Source organism: Physella acuta, unplaced genomic scaffold (assembly GCF_028476545.2).
Source record: "Physella acuta isolate Inbredline_101_S28 unplaced genomic scaffold, ASM2847654v3 ptg000052l, whole genome shotgun sequence".
NCBI lineage: Eukaryota > Metazoa > Mollusca > Gastropoda > Physidae > Physella > Physella acuta.
Genome location: NW_026731572.1, coordinates 15,038 through 30,619, shown reverse-complemented (window position 1 = coordinate 30,619; position 15,582 = coordinate 15,038). Strand labels below are relative to the sequence as shown.

General features: G+C 37.2%; 1 protein-coding gene across 2 annotated transcripts; it reads right to left on the bottom strand.

The window, feature by feature from the left end:
• Positions 1-1,963: 1,963 nt before the first annotated feature.
• LOC131946572 (uncharacterized) lies at positions 1,964-7,376 on the bottom strand. Of its 2 annotated transcripts, XM_059307437.1 has the most exons (5): positions 7,234-7,376; positions 5,554-5,665; positions 3,103-3,266; positions 2,237-2,305; positions 1,964-2,206 (listed from the first exon to the last, which is right to left on the bottom strand). In XM_059307437.1, the coding sequence occupies exons 1-5, from the start codon at positions 7,271-7,273 to the stop codon at positions 2,118-2,120; spliced, it is 474 nt and encodes a 157-aa protein (XP_059163420.1). In that variant the 5' UTR covers positions 7,274-7,376; the 3' UTR covers positions 1,964-2,117. The 2 variants fall into 2 exon arrangements, with proteins under 2 accessions (XP_059163420.1, XP_059163411.1); XM_059307428.1 differs by having other exon boundaries at positions 1,964-2,305.
• Positions 7,377-15,582: the final 8,206 nt, after the last annotated feature.

The window sequence follows — 15,582 nt, the reverse complement described above, 5'->3', positions numbered from 1 at the left end:
TGGTCAGTCAGTGGTGAAGGGATGGTCAGTGAAGGGATGGTCAGTGAAGGGATGGTCAGTGGTGAAGGGATGGTCAGTGGTGAAGGGATGGTCAGTCAGTGGTGAAGGGATGGTCAGTCAGTGGTGAAGGGATGGTCAGTTCGCTTGGTAAACAGCAGACAAAACAGTTCAATTTTACAATTGCAGAAAAAAAATAGTTCACTTTTCTAATAGTAGACAAAAACAGTTCACCTTAACAATAGCACAAAAATAGTTCACTTTCACAATAACAGACAAAAATTATCTAATTTCAATGTAGCAGTAAAACAAGTTAACTGATACAAGTAAACAAAGTTCACATTTACTGTAAAAAAAAAAGAAGCTATTTTTTTACACTACCAAATCCTATAAAAAAGCTTCATTGTAATAAAAAATCTAGACGTTTAATTTGTTGATCCATGTAAGTGATATGAGGGCACACAGGGTTTTAACAGTTATACCACAACTATGTTGATGACGTCACGCTTTTTTGGACGATTTTTACCTCCCCCCTCCCCTCCGTCCCACGTCGTTACAAAAAGTCAGACCCCCTCTGAAATGATGTCACACCTCAGCCTACAACCCCCCCCCCCTCAACATTGCAGTTGAGTTTTTTTTTTGAACATCGATATTTTTCCTAAATCTTGTCTGAACTCTGTCAAAATAGAGTATTTTAATAATTTCCTATTACAATTTATTAAAACAGTTTTCTAAAACGCAAAATAACATTGCTTTTTATAATGCAAAAGTGTGACGTCGCACCATCTGAAACTCCCCTCCCCCTCATCACACACCGTCACGAAATTAAGGACCACCCCCATCCTACGAGGTTGAAGATGAAATCAGGGTTGCCCAAATAAATAGTGCCCCAGTTGAAACTGACCTTGACGACTTTATTTGAGTTATTTGTTAACGAGTTAAATCCCAGTGCGGAGAATAAAAAAAAGGTAATTTTGTAAACACCTCCTCACCCCACGTTATATTTTTTTAAAATAACACTTACTTGGTGAATTCAGTAAAAACATGGACGCTTATCAAGTTGCTTACTTACCTCTACAGTTTACTAGATAATACAGATGTTATATGGGAATGTTTGGTATATCACCAAATAAAAGAATAAATATAAAGTTATATGTTCTGATTTGTTTAAAAATCATAGAGGCAAACGCCGAAAAAAATATGGAAGTTGGCATACTGTGGTAACATTTACTTACTCAAAAAAATATTTAAATTAAAAAAAAAAAAAACGAAAAAAATAAATAAATACAAAATACAAAAAAAAAAAATAAATTAAAAAATTCAATAAAAAAAAATCATAAAAAACGTTTTAATAAAAAGCTTTTATGTACTAATGCACTAAAAAATAGAAAATAAATTATAGACTAATATTTAAAAAACTAGAAAGAAAAGCGTGGGTCTCTTCCTTAACATTAGTAAAGGTATCCAATAGCTATTAAAGTGACCCACGCTTTTCTTTCTAGTTATTTAAATAGTAGTCTATAATTTATTTTCTACTTTTTAGTGCATTAGTTCATAAAAGCTTGTTATTAAAACGTTTTTTATGATTTTTTTTAGTACTTTACATGTTTTTATTTACGCTAGAGTTTCAATAGTTTCATGGCTAAAAACCATTGCGCGCAGATTGAAACGTGATGACGCGCTATTGAACGTGATGACGCGTGTGGTGAGGTTCGATAGAAATGCCTACAAATTCGGTCAAAATTTTAATTAATTCATAAAAAACTAATTAGGCATCCAATTAAGTCAAATTTAATTTCAGATTGCATTGTCTTCATGTCTTGACCCACGTGCCAAGTGTGAACCGTATCGGTCAAGTAGAAGTGTCAGAATTTTCGCTCCGGCGTTTCGATCTAGACAGATAGACAGACAGACAGAGGAAGTGAGTTAAATAAAAGCTTGTATAAAAAATAAAACAAAATTACGGAGCATTTAATGTAAACATTGTTTTGTCACATTTTTGTGATATTTTATTGTATTCGTTTTGTTCTTTAGTATTTAAAACAATTACACCGGTAAACGTTGTATTTACACGATTGTGTACATTCTTATATGTTGTCTTGAAATGAGCGTGTAGGCTCTTATGTTGTGGCGGAAGCTGTGTGGGTGTAGCCACTGTTGGAGAAAGCAGTAGAGTAGTTTGTGTTGTAGGCGGGTGGGCCCATGTAGCCTGTGTTGACAGCGGATGTGTTCCCGTAGCCTGTGTTGACAGCGGATGTGTTCACGTAGTCTGTGTTAGCAACACCTGAATTTTCCTGCGCTGCCAAGACTGAAAAGTTAAATATATTTTTTGTATTTCAACAACATTTCGAAAAAAATTATCTGGTTTCTTTAATTCTTGATCTAGTCTTTAAAACAATTTGTTATCGTAGAAGTTCTACATGCAAATGCTTTTTAGTATCAATGCATAAAAATAAACAGGCTGGATTGCGTGATAAAATAAAAACTGAGACTTAAAAAAGGAATTTCGTTAAAAATATGCAGTCAATGTGTTAGTCAGGATTAATTGTGTCTTATTTCCGTTCTAATTGAAGTTTAGATGATTTAGTTTCAATGTTAATTACAGTTTCATAATTAAAGGTTCATACAAGTATTGAATTCATACAAGCAAGGTTGTTGCAATTCAAATAAATATTACAAACTTTTTAAAAACTTAAATTTGGAATATTTAACATCTATATTTTCATATTAGCGGCACAAGCAGGATAAGTTGGGTGCTACACCATACAGTATTAACACACGTTTTGGAGCGCTTAGATGCAGAGCTACATTGCTTGGTGAAAATTCTAGAGATAGGCTAGTTTTATTCATTCAAATATCACTTGGACTATTGGGGCGCTGTTTGGGAGCAATTTTTAATGCTGATTTGGGTCTATTTGGACGCTGTTGTAGCAGTGCTGGGGTGCTGTTGGTCGAACAGTTAGGGCGAAGTTGGGGGACATTTGGTGTACCGTTGGGGCGCGCAGGGGGACTGTAAGGGCGCTAAAGGAGGGTTGAGGGGCGCTGCTGGGGGATTGTTGGGATAGTTGGGGCCCTGCTGGGGGACTGTTCTGGCACTCAACTTACTTGAGAAGACTTGCTGGTTGCCAGATGCCGTGTTCTGAACTGTCGTCTGGACATGTCTCAGTCTCCTGACGCGTCTCAGTCTCCTGACGCATGCTCCGGCTATCCCCAGCAATAGACCTACGGAAGTCAACGCCATGCCGGCTACAAAGGGCACGTCGGCATAGCTGAGGGAAACAATGTGAGAATCTTACCTCTAAACCCTAACTGTAGCGTCACAACAATCATAAATTTAAAATAACGGAACGGTGAGGAAACCTAGTTTATTTTTTCATACATTTTTTTCTTCATAAAAGTTGTTCATACGAATAACTTAAACAAAAAAAAACAAACTACAAAAATTAAATAAAAAAAAGTAAGTAGAATTTGGACCCCTAGACCAGTGGTCGGCAACCTGCGGCTCGCGAGCCGCATGCGGCTCTTTTGATGTCAAGATACGGCTCTTCGGCTCCATGCACAAATATTAATAATTATTTTATTTCATTTTACAAAACTCATACACATATTGTTCTGCAACACTCGGTAATGAATTATATAATCATAAACATAAACATAAAACACTCGTTATTCTATTAGAATATTTAGGTACTCCCTATTTTCAATGTACTTCCTATTAAACTGTTCATCCGAATTGAAACATTCAACTTCATGGTGGATATCACAAAGAAAATAACCGAGCTAAATGTAAAACTGCAAGGAAAGGAAAACTCCGCCTATGCCTTGCTTGAGAAGTGTATGTTTAAAAAAAAAATACTGTTTTTTTTGTTGAAGACACGAAGAGCTGTAAATTACTTGATTTCGAAAAATCTGAAAAAAAAAAATATATAGAAACCAATGCAACTATTAGCATGAATTGCTTCAGCATTACAACAAACAAAACGAAAGATGGATTCACTGAGAGATTTGAGCAATTCAAAACAAATGCAAGTACTCTGACGTTCATAGTATAGTCTCTCAACACAAAAACAAATGAGATTAACTTTGAGCTATTTGGAATTGATGCTGGTTCGCTTCAAATGCAATTGCTGGATTTGAAAACGACTCATTTGTGGAGCGGAAAATTCACAGAACTCAAGAGCAAGTAAAAATAGTTGAAGGTCCATTAAAACATGCGCGTTACGCTGCACAACTGGACAGCTATAAAAGAAATATCGATAGATTTGCAGGATGGTACAGTAACGTGGAGAAGTTGACATCTGGAGTGCTGACGATCTTTAGGTTAACATATTCGTGGTAGCAAGAGTTCTCTTACATGAATATAATAAAAAGTTAAGTAAGAAGCCAACTGACTACTAAAAATCTAGAGGCGTGCTTGAAAGCTCCTAAAACAAGAAGTTATGAGCCAGATTTAAACTTGAAACAAACTTTCAAACGGCATGCAAGGTCAATGCTCCCATTGATGTAACTAATGTAAATATTCAAAGATTATAGTTATATTTTATGATTACTAATTTTATTATTCTAGCACAGCTAGCTAAAATACTATAATATGTTTTGTGCGAAACATGTGTATTTTTAAAAAATATAAATAAATATTATTTCATATTTAAAGCTATTTATTTAAACGGGAGGCACAGAGGAGGACATACGTGCTAGAGTTAATAGAGCCCGCTGCGCTTTCACAGTTCTGCGACCCATATGGAAAAGTTCGGCCATTTCCATTACCATAAAAATTAGGATATTTAACTCTAATGTCAAGGCAGTTCTGCTGTATGGAGCAGAGACATGGAGAGTCTCCAAAGCAAGCACAGCAAAGATACAGACCTTCATGAATAGATGCCTAAGACAGATATTGAAACTGAGATGGCAGGACAAAGTGCCGAACATAGAACTATGGAGGAAAGCTAGGCAGGAGCCTATGGGTGTGCAAATAAGAAGGAGGAAGTGGCGCTGGGTGGGTCACACACTGTGAAAGGCTCACCCAAATGTTACACGCCAAGCGCTTGAGTGGAACCCCCAGGGAAAGCGGAAAAGAGGGCGCCCAAGATAGACCTGGAGGCGGAGTCCTCTTGGAGAACTGAAGCCAACAGGGATGTCTTGGGAGATGACAAAATTAATAGCCGGGGATCGGAAGAAATGGAAGGAAATGGGGGAGGCCCTATGTTCCATAAGGAGCAAAGAGGACTAAGTCAAGTCAAGTAAGTCATATATATATATATATATATATATATATATATATATATATATATATATATATATATATATATATATATATATATATATATATATATATAATCCTAAATATTAAAAAAAAATGTTAGTGGCTCTTTAAAAACTGGTAAATTTTGTAAATTGCATCTTTTGGCTTTTCCGTCTCAAAAGGTTGCCGACCCCTGCCCTAGACGGCTTGGGCCTCCCCCGCAACGCAGGGTCTGGCGGTATTGTAGCTCCGTCGCTGCATATGACTAACCTTTTAATGATGACACAAAACAAACAACCAACAAAACAACTTACTAAGGTGTGTCACAGCATGGGTAGATGATTGAATAACAACAGCCCCAGTTGCAGTACTCATAGGTGATTGTGCCGAAGGTGCGATGGTAGGTGCAGTACTCACCCGATACAGCTGTAGAAGAAAACGTATTGTTTTTATAGAATAGTGTCATGTATAGGCTTGCGTGATGGTTAACTGGAGAAGAGCCAGATGCTGCCCCTCTCTCTCCACAGCTGATGGACGTAGGGGACAGGACATTACCGATACAATTTAGCATCCAATGTGTCGCAGGAACTAGCGAACGAAACCAGAGTTTGTAAACATATCGCATTAGAACTCCTCTCAAGTTTGATTTGGGTGATTTCTATTCTAGATGGGTTGTTGTCCCTAGTTAAATAGCCTAATCTGGATTCTTTTCGAATTAGTAACAATGCGCACTATCTCCCGTATATATTAATATATATATATATATATATATATATATATATATATATATATATATATATATATATATATATATATATATATATATATATATATATATATATATACTAGGCATACTGCCTAGCTTCGCTTAGGTTTTCAAAAAAATTGGGGAATTGAATGATTAATTAATAGGTGATTGGCTGCTATGTTAAATGCTTAGGGCCTAAATTTATACAGTGGAGTAGTGTCATGGTCCTCAAATATTGATGGAATATTCGCACACTTATTATTTTTATATAAGTATTTTTGTTTTCTTTCTTCAAAAGAGAATACAAAATATTTAAAAATTATTACATTAAAAAGTTTCCTCTCCTGTTCATAGACCAAATGACCAAATCTCGTATAATGAGAATTTCACTCGCGGTCATTTTTAGCCATCTTAGAGGGCTTTAAGTCTGACCAACAGTTTATCCATACGGCATAGTCATCTATAGAGGTGTTTACAAAAAATTAGCCAGATATAAAGACGGTAAGAGCCCTAAATCCCTTTTGAAATCACCCTCTGTTTTTCCCATAAAATACAAAGATTATATAGGGAAATACGACTAGTCAGTTTTGACCCATTTAACGAATTTTCCCGGACATGGCGAGTTTTTGTAACACCTCAAGGCGTTCTCCTACCACCTCACAAAATTTCAAGGGGGGTCGTCGTCGGAATTTTTTTTCGTAATAAAGCTCATATAAAGAGAATTTCACTCGCGGTCACCTTTTAGCCCTCGTCGAGGGCTTTGAGTAAATCCGACAGTTTTCCCTAAAGGTGAATCCATTTACCTAAGAGCATGCAAAAAGTTAGCCAGATGTAAAGACGGCAAGTGCCCTAAAATCCGTTTTGAAATCACCCTCTGTTTTTCCCATAATATACAAAGATTATATAGGGAAATACGACTGGTCAGTTTTGACCCATTTAACGAATTTTCCCGGACATGGCGAGTTTTTAGTGACACCCCAAGGCGTTCTCCTACCACCTCACAAAATTTCAAGGGGGTCTTCGGAGGAATTTTTTTTTCGTAATATAGCACATATAAGGCGCCGGTCAGTCGAGGTCAGCTTTGACCCCCTCTCCGTGGACTTTTTGGCCAACTGTCACCGGCCCTCGTGTTCTATCGCCCCAAGGCATCATCGTGCCAAATTTGACGCGCCTGCGGCACTGGGAAGTGCCCGACACTTGACCACTTTGCTTTATATATATCGATAAAAAAAACATGTCAACTTACACACAGCTAAAAATAAACCAATGAAAATTAAAGGATTCATTCTGTTCCTAAACTAAAAGAAAATTCTCTCCTGTGTGTTGTCTATTCTCTATGAAACATTTCCGACTAAAGATCTGAATAGTTAATGTACATTTATCCACAACTAAAGGGCCATAGCTTTCAACACAGTGATGTTCTTGATAAGATTTGAGTTTTATTTTTTGCATTCTTATCACCGGTTTCGAAATAGGTCAAGTTCAAGTTGAAAAATTTGGGCTTAAGGCCAACGTCATTAATCGACCAGCTCTTTTAATGCTTAATTTAAAAATAAATTAATTCATTCTAAAAATATGAATTGGTGCTACTGTAACCGAACATAATGATTTCCCCACCAGTGACGTCATTAGGCAAGGTGGCACGTGGTGAGACTTGCTGACGTCACTGCTCTGCCTCAACTATTTACTGCACGATTTTAGCTGATGATCATCACTTTACTGGACGCGTTAAAAAAAAATACTGACCAGAACAATTGTGGATTAGGTGGAAGGTGTGCCTGGTTTTTAAAGTTTCTTTAACTTTTACTGCATTGTCAAGCGATACAGCGCTCGACAGCTAGCCCCAAAGTCTCGAGTTCGAATCCGGATCAAAGTCTGTAGAGTGTCCTTGAGTACACCCAGCTCTAATTGGTATCCGACTGGCGCTAGGGAAAGTATAGAAGCCCTTATGGACTATGTAAGGATGTAAGTAGCCCAAAAGTCTCAACGTTCCTGAGTCCACCCAGCTCATACGGGTACCCGTTCTGAGTTGGGGAAAAGTTGGAGCAAATAATTTATTGACATGCCTAGTCAGAGATACAGACTGACTCTACTTCTCATGCTGCATTTGTAGTCAGATATGAAAGAAGGCTTTCTTTACAAGGGTGTGTATGTAGGGTGTGTGTGTGGGGGGGGGGGTGGCTGTTATATACATATATTGTATGTGATTAAATATAGCCTCCGATTTGGTTAATTTATATATTAGCGACTAAACGGTAGTCAACTAAACGCAACAGGGATGGGAGGTGTATGGGGAAACCATTTTCTACAGCAGTTAATATAGGTCCAACTCTAACCAAATAAAGTTCATAACAAACATTAAAAACACACAACAGTGATTAGATGTAACGATTTCTAATCGATGAATGATCATGTATCGATTACACATCGTTATCGTCATTGCTGCTCTGAAAAAAAAAAACACAGAGAATCTCAATCCTTTTGGTCTGTGAGTGCTATGGTTCATTCTGTAGCCTGTGCTTTTTGCCTATCTTTTGAGAAGCATTGAATAGTAATTTCGGAGTTTTCGCTACCGATCAGATTAGCAGACCTATCACACTTCTTCCTTCCTTATACGGAAACCGGCTCAGAAGGTTCACTTCCATTAGCCAGGCAGGCCTCAGTGTGGCAAACCCTACCTTAAGGCCAAGTTTCCCACACATCGGTCGCTACTTCCGTGGGCTCTCACCGGGCTTTCCTTCCCCACCCACCAGACGCGGGACGTGGGGACGTCGTCCTACCGCCTGGTACCCAGCTTGATCGAGGGGGGCGTTCGGTCGTTCTTTGAGCCTAGCGCATACAGCAGCTCTACTCGGCCAGATCAAAAACCTCTAGTTGCTGTTGGCTACCACTAGCCATTCCGCACCCATTAGGGGGGTCATGAGCTTGGTCCGACTAGTGGCACTCTTCCGAAGCCACGCGAAGGCCGCAACTTAAAGTCAAGATATCTGGTTAGGGTCGAGAGCAAACCCCTCTTGTTCCCGGCAGTCTTGCACCTCTCCTCCCCCACGCTAATATGTAGGGGACTTGGGAGTCCGACGTACCAGGCTCAACTATCAATGAGAAGATATCAAAGATAAAACAGCCATATTCGTGGTGAATTTATTTATTGTTATTTTTAGAGAATGGGAAATCCCGTTCTATTGATTAAATGTCTGAAATACTCTAATACGTCATCTAGAAGGCTTGGTCTATTCTTCGTCCAATGAGTAATTTAGAACTAATATTCACGAGTCTACTGTATCGCAATTTAAGTTTAAAAATAAAATTAGAAGTTTATATCGAAAGTTATTTAATATACGTAGAGACCTATATTCATCCCTAAATACATAGACCAGCATTCATACACGCTTCAAAATCACTCAAATAAATTCAGATGTTATTTTACAATAAATAAATACATTTATTTTTTAACATATGTTCGGTAGCATTATGTAAGAGGTGCTAGGTCTATTGATGTACATTAATATCTTAATTATTACATAAATATTAATATCCCAAGTATAGCAAACACATTAATTTATTAGGTATGACATAGACATACATATTTCAAAATATAAAATTTAATATTTTAATAATGATATACAAAAGTATCTCAGGAACAAGTGTTAAACTATTGAGGTATGGTGTTAAGGTGTGTTCTTGTAGCTAATGGTGTTAAGGTGTGTTCTTGTAACCAATGGTGTTAAGGTGTGTTCGTGTATCCACTGTTTAACACACCGGAAGTTGTATCAATGTAGCCTGATTTAGCATCACCAGAACTGGACTGTGTGTTTTTGTCTGAAATATTGTGGATTTTTTTTTAGTTCAGTGGTACACAAATACATGTGTCTCAATGGTACACAAATACATGTGTCTCATTGGTACACAATTACATGTGTCTTAGTGGTACAGAAATGGTACACAAATACACGTGTCTCAATTGTACACACATACATGTGTCTTAGTGGTACACACATAGATGTGTCTTAGTGGTACACACATACATGTGTCTTAGTGGTACACACATACTTGTGTCTTAGTGGTACAAAAATACATGTGTCTTAGTGGTACACACATACATATGTCTCAATGGTACACAAATACATGTGTCTTAGTGGTACACAAATACATAATAATATGTCTCAATGGTACACAAATACATGTGTCTCATTGGTACACAAATACACGTGTCTCAATTGTACACAAACACACGTGTCTCGATGGTACACAAATACACATGTCTCAATGATGCACAAATACATGCGTCTCAATGGTACACAAATATATGTGTCTCATTGGTACACAAATACATCTAGTTACAGTGAGAACTGTTGCTAGGTGTATTAATCACCGCCACACTCATCCCAAGCTATTTACAGCATAAATCCTAACTAGGTAATGAAAGATTAGATGCTATTCTTATAGACAGGATGAGATATAATAGACTGATTCCACAGAAAATAAATGCTTGAGCTTTGATATAAAGATCCGAGTTCAAGTCAGTGGAATGTCCCTGAGTCCACCCTGCTCTGATGGGTACATAATTCTCGATAGGGAAAGTAAAGGCAGCTGGGCATAGTGCTGACCACATTATCCCTTTATATGCCGAGCTCAAGAAACATATGAACTCTACTTCATCTGCCCAATGGAACCCTAGGTCTAAAGTTATCTGCAGTCTGCATGTTACGTAACCCTCCCGTTTCATTCACCATCACACAAGGCTCACTTGTAGCTAACACCTACCCCCATTCAACTTACCTGAACATAGGAAGCGAAACTGATATTTTACAGAGTATTCAGAGTTTTTTTCCAGGCATCTCTTCGGGGGGGGGGGGGGGGGGGGGGGGGGGGGTGTTAGCCCCCCCCCCCCCCCCGACAAAATTTTTACCGCCCCCCCCCCCCCCCCGAACGAAATGAAATTTATATAATTTATATAGAAAATATATACTTTTAACAGTGTCCGCCCCCCCCCCCCCCGAAAAAAGTCTACCGCCCCCCCCGAAAATTTCAAGTGCCCCCCCGGAGAAAAAAGTCTGGAAGAAACACTGAGAGTATTTGAAATAGATAATGAAAGGGAAATAAATATATTTGATAACCGAACACATATTCTAAAATATAATAATTGAATATTTGCTTTAGGGGCAAACTTTTATTCCAGAATATTGGATAAAGAAGGAATGTATTATTTGAAAAGACTCAGATTCGCATAAGTAGAAGTAGTATGCTTTCGTGAAATAAATAAAAAAGATTAACCCACAAAATACCGACCACATTTTGCTAATTTGAACAAGTTAAGTCAAGCAGAACGAAAATAATGTTTCTAGACAACAAGATGAAGTTCTCATAAAAAATGATAATAAAAATATTGAAACTTACACACATACTGAAGTAGAAACAGACCAATCAAAAGGTTTCATTCTGTCCTAAACTGAAACTACAAAAAACAAAACAAAACATAAACTACTTGTTTGATAGAGTCATGTTTTGTTTCTGTAAATTTATCATCATCTAAGGGACGTAATTCTTGTTGTGTATTTTTTAATCATTAGACAGAAACTAGGTCAATTTTAATTTGCAATCTACGAAGATCTTGTGATCTTGTGATCATTGACTTGAGATTCGAACTTGAACAAAACATTGTGCTTGGGCTGTCGTTTGTTTCTAGTTTAAAGACGTCACACACCAGAGGGAGCATATTCGACCTGTCGTAACGAGGAGGGGAGGGGGAGTGTGTGTGTGTGGGGGGGGGGGGAGGGGTTAAAAATAAGTCTAGAAGGATGATGACTCTAGCAGGGGCGTAGCGAGGGGGGCGGGGGGTGCGGACCGCACCGGGTGACACCATTTAGGGGGGTGACACCAAGGCAAAAAATAGCAAAATATATAGTGGAAAAATTGAGGGGGGTGTGCAAATCGAAAGTTTGAGGGGGGGGGGGGAGGTGCAAATCGAAAAGTTGAGGGGGGGGGGGGTGCAAATCGAAAGTTTGAGGGGGGTGCAAATCGAAAACTTGAAAGTTTGTCCCCGGGAAAGGTCGCTACGCCTCTGGGGGGTGACACCATTAAGTGCCGCACCGGGTGACACCTGACCTCGCTACGCCACTGACTCAAAACCAAAGATAGAGGCATAGTAAATCATTTGATTAAAATTTTAGTGTAAAGTATGAGGGCATCAGTGTAAAGTATGAAGGTATAAACCATGGGGGTGTCAGTGTAATTTGATTATATTTTAAAGTGTTAAAATCATCGTTGAACAGAGCAAAAGTTGATGAATGTGTTTAGGATCACTTTTAGTAATGCATTCAGAAATAAAGAGAATAAAAAACCACACCGATGTTGCTGACAAATTATAGTTTATTTGATTTGTATTGACACTGTATAACATGATAGACATGATATAAGACAATATATGGCACAGTTGACACTTTATTAAGCGATGTCAAGGTGACAATATATGAGGCAATTTACACTTCATAACATGATACATATGAGACAATATTATGAGACAATTTACACTTTATAACATGATACACATGAGACAATATGTGAGGCAATTTACACTTGATAACATGATACACATGAGACAATATATGAGGCAATTTACACTTGATAACGTGGTACGCATGAGACAATATTATGAGACAATTTACACCTTATAACATGATACACATGAGACAATATATGACGCAATTTTACACTTTATAACATGATACCCATGAGACAATATGAGACAATTTACACTTTATAACATGATACCCATGAGACAATATGAGACAATTTACACTTTATAACATGATACACTAGAGACAATATTATGAGGCAGTTTACACATTATAAAATGATACTCATGAAACAATATATGAGGCAATTTACACTGATAACATGATACATATGAGACAATATGAGACAATTTAAACTTTATAACATGATACATGAGACAATATTATGAGGCAGTTTACACTTGATAACATGATACATATGAGACAATATGAGACAATTTACACTTGATTACATGATACACATGAGACAATATTATGAGGCAGTTTACACTTGATAACATGATACACATGAGACAGTATTATGAGGCAGTTTACACTTGATAACTTGATACATATGAGAAATATATGACACGATCCTTGTGATGTGGGGGCACTGACGTAAAATGACAAATATATGACATACAACATCAGACATACAATATGTATTGGGCATAGGGTTCTATATGTTAAATATTTCATACCGCTTAGTCGGTTTTGGTTTTATGTTAGGATGACAGTTTTTTGTTTGAGTTGTGACTAAAAAATAATATTCGACTCGTCGTATGTATGAGATACATCAACTTTGTGATGTGTATAACTATACCAACAATGTAGACCGACATATATATGGGGTTGAATGAAATATGTATACTCAATGTATATGTGTATCATGTTTTTTATATGTTAATATTATGTGGGGTAGAAAATGTGTACTTTTTAAGGGCCAGCAAATAATGTGTGTAGCGTTATGTTAACATTATGTTGGGTAGAAAATGTGCACTATTTAAGGGCCAGCAAATAATGTGTGTAGCGTTATGTTAACATTATGTTGGGTAGAAAATGTGTACTTTTTAAGGGCCAGCAAATGATGTGTGTAGCGTTATGTTAACATTATGTTGGGTAGAAAATGTTCCCTTTTTAAGGGCCAGCAAATAATGTGTGTAGCGTTATGTTAACATTATGTTGGGTAGAAAATGTTTACTTTTTAAGGGCCAGCAAATAATGTGTGTAGCGTTATGTTAACATTATGTTGGGTAGAAAATGTGTACTTTTTAAGGGCCAGCAAATAATGTGTGTAGCGTTATGTTAACATTATGTTGGGTAGAAAATGTGTACTTTTAAAGGGCCAGCAAATAATGTGTGTAGCGTTATGTTAACATTATGTTGGGTAGAAAATGTGTACTTTTAAAGGGCCAGCAAATAATGTGTGTAGCGTTATGTTAACATTATGTTGGGTAGAAAATGTGCACTATTTAAGGGCCAGCAAATAATGTGTGTAGCGTTATGTTAACATTATGTTGGGTAGAAAATGTGTACTTTTTAAGTTAACATTGGATGGGCCAGCGATGAGCAGGGCCCACAGTAACATAAAGCATGGACACGGTTGGTTTCAGTAAGGGAATGTTGAGCAACATAGAATGGTTCATCACAGACTCTAGCGGTAGTTCACTTGGTGAATAGCAGACAAAAACAATTCACTTTTATAATAGCAGACATAAACAGTTCACTTTTACAATAGCAGACAAAAAAGGTTCACTTTTACAATAGCCGACAAAAATATTTCACTTTTACAATAGCAGACAACAATTGTTCACTTTTACAATAGCAGACAAACATTGTTAACTTTTATAATAATAAAAAAGTTCACTTTTACAATAGCAGGCAAAAGTAATCTAATTTCAATGTAGCAGTAAAGCAAGTTGGCTGATAAAAGTAAACAAAGATCACATTTACTGTAAAAAAAAAGAAGCTATATTTTTATACTAGCAAATCCAATAAAAAATCCTTCACTGTAATAAAAAAAACTAGGCTTTTGTTGATCCATGTAAGTGATATGACGGCACACAATACAGGGTTTAAACAGTTATATCACTCACATCTATGTTGATTCTTATAGTACATTCACATACTAAACTATTATTCACAGACACTTAAAAACAAATAATGTTACATACAATAGCACATTTATAATGCATTATTGATTTATATAAACATCGACAAATTAAAAAAAATGTTTTAGAATTTTAAAAATTCTTAAACGCAAATTTAAAAAAAAAAATAGAATGTAACTATAAAGGAACTTCACAAGAATACCTATCGTGTGGGTTGTTTAATTGTATAATTGAAGTTACAACGGTATTTATGTATTTGATAACGAAACAAAAAATTGAAATGAAACGGAAAAAAAAGAAGAAAAAAAACAACAACGAATGAAATGTTTTCCAAATAATACTTAAACAACACAACATCTCAAAAATAGATCTGATTTGCTGGATCACTATGTAACAAGCGAGTTGATTGGTTGAAGTTGAAACCAGCTTAATGATGGACTGGTTCGGTTACAATTGGAAAAATAATTTGATTTCTAAGGAAAGCAAGCAAACATACTGCTTAGCAGTGGCATAGCCAGGATCGTCTCAAGGGGGGGGGGGGGGGGGGGGGGGGTGTTCCAATTTTTACCCGGGGACAAACTTTCGATTTGCACCCCCACCCCCCCCTCAAACTTTCGATTTGCACACCCCCCCCTCAAACTTTCGATTTGCACACCCCCCCCCCCCCCCCCCTCAAACTTTCGATTTGCACACCCCCCTCAAACTTTCGATTTGCACCCCCCTCAAACTTTCGATTTGCACCCCCCTCATTCTTTTTATATATATACCGAGGGGTCTATGGAGGGGGGGGGGGTTATGACCCCCCAGACCCCCCCTGCATACGCCACTGCTGCTTAGTTTACTTGAGGGAACGATAATGATGACATCTTAAATGACAACAAAGGCAAAACTGACATCTTAAATGACATTGAGGTCAAAACTGACATTTTA

Coding starts and splice junctions, on each gene's coding strand:
- LOC131946572 (XM_059307428.1), bottom strand. CDS start 7,273: ATGAATCCTTTAATTTTCATTGGTTTATTTTTAGCTGTGT. Junction 5,666..7,233: donor TGGTTTATTTTTAGCTGTGT/GTAAGTTGACAT, acceptor TTTCTTCTACAG/CTGTATCGGGTGAGTACTGC. Junction 3,267..5,553: donor CCATGCTGTGACACACCTTA/GTAAGTTGTTTT, acceptor TGTTTCCCTCAG/CTATGCCGACGTGCCCTTTG.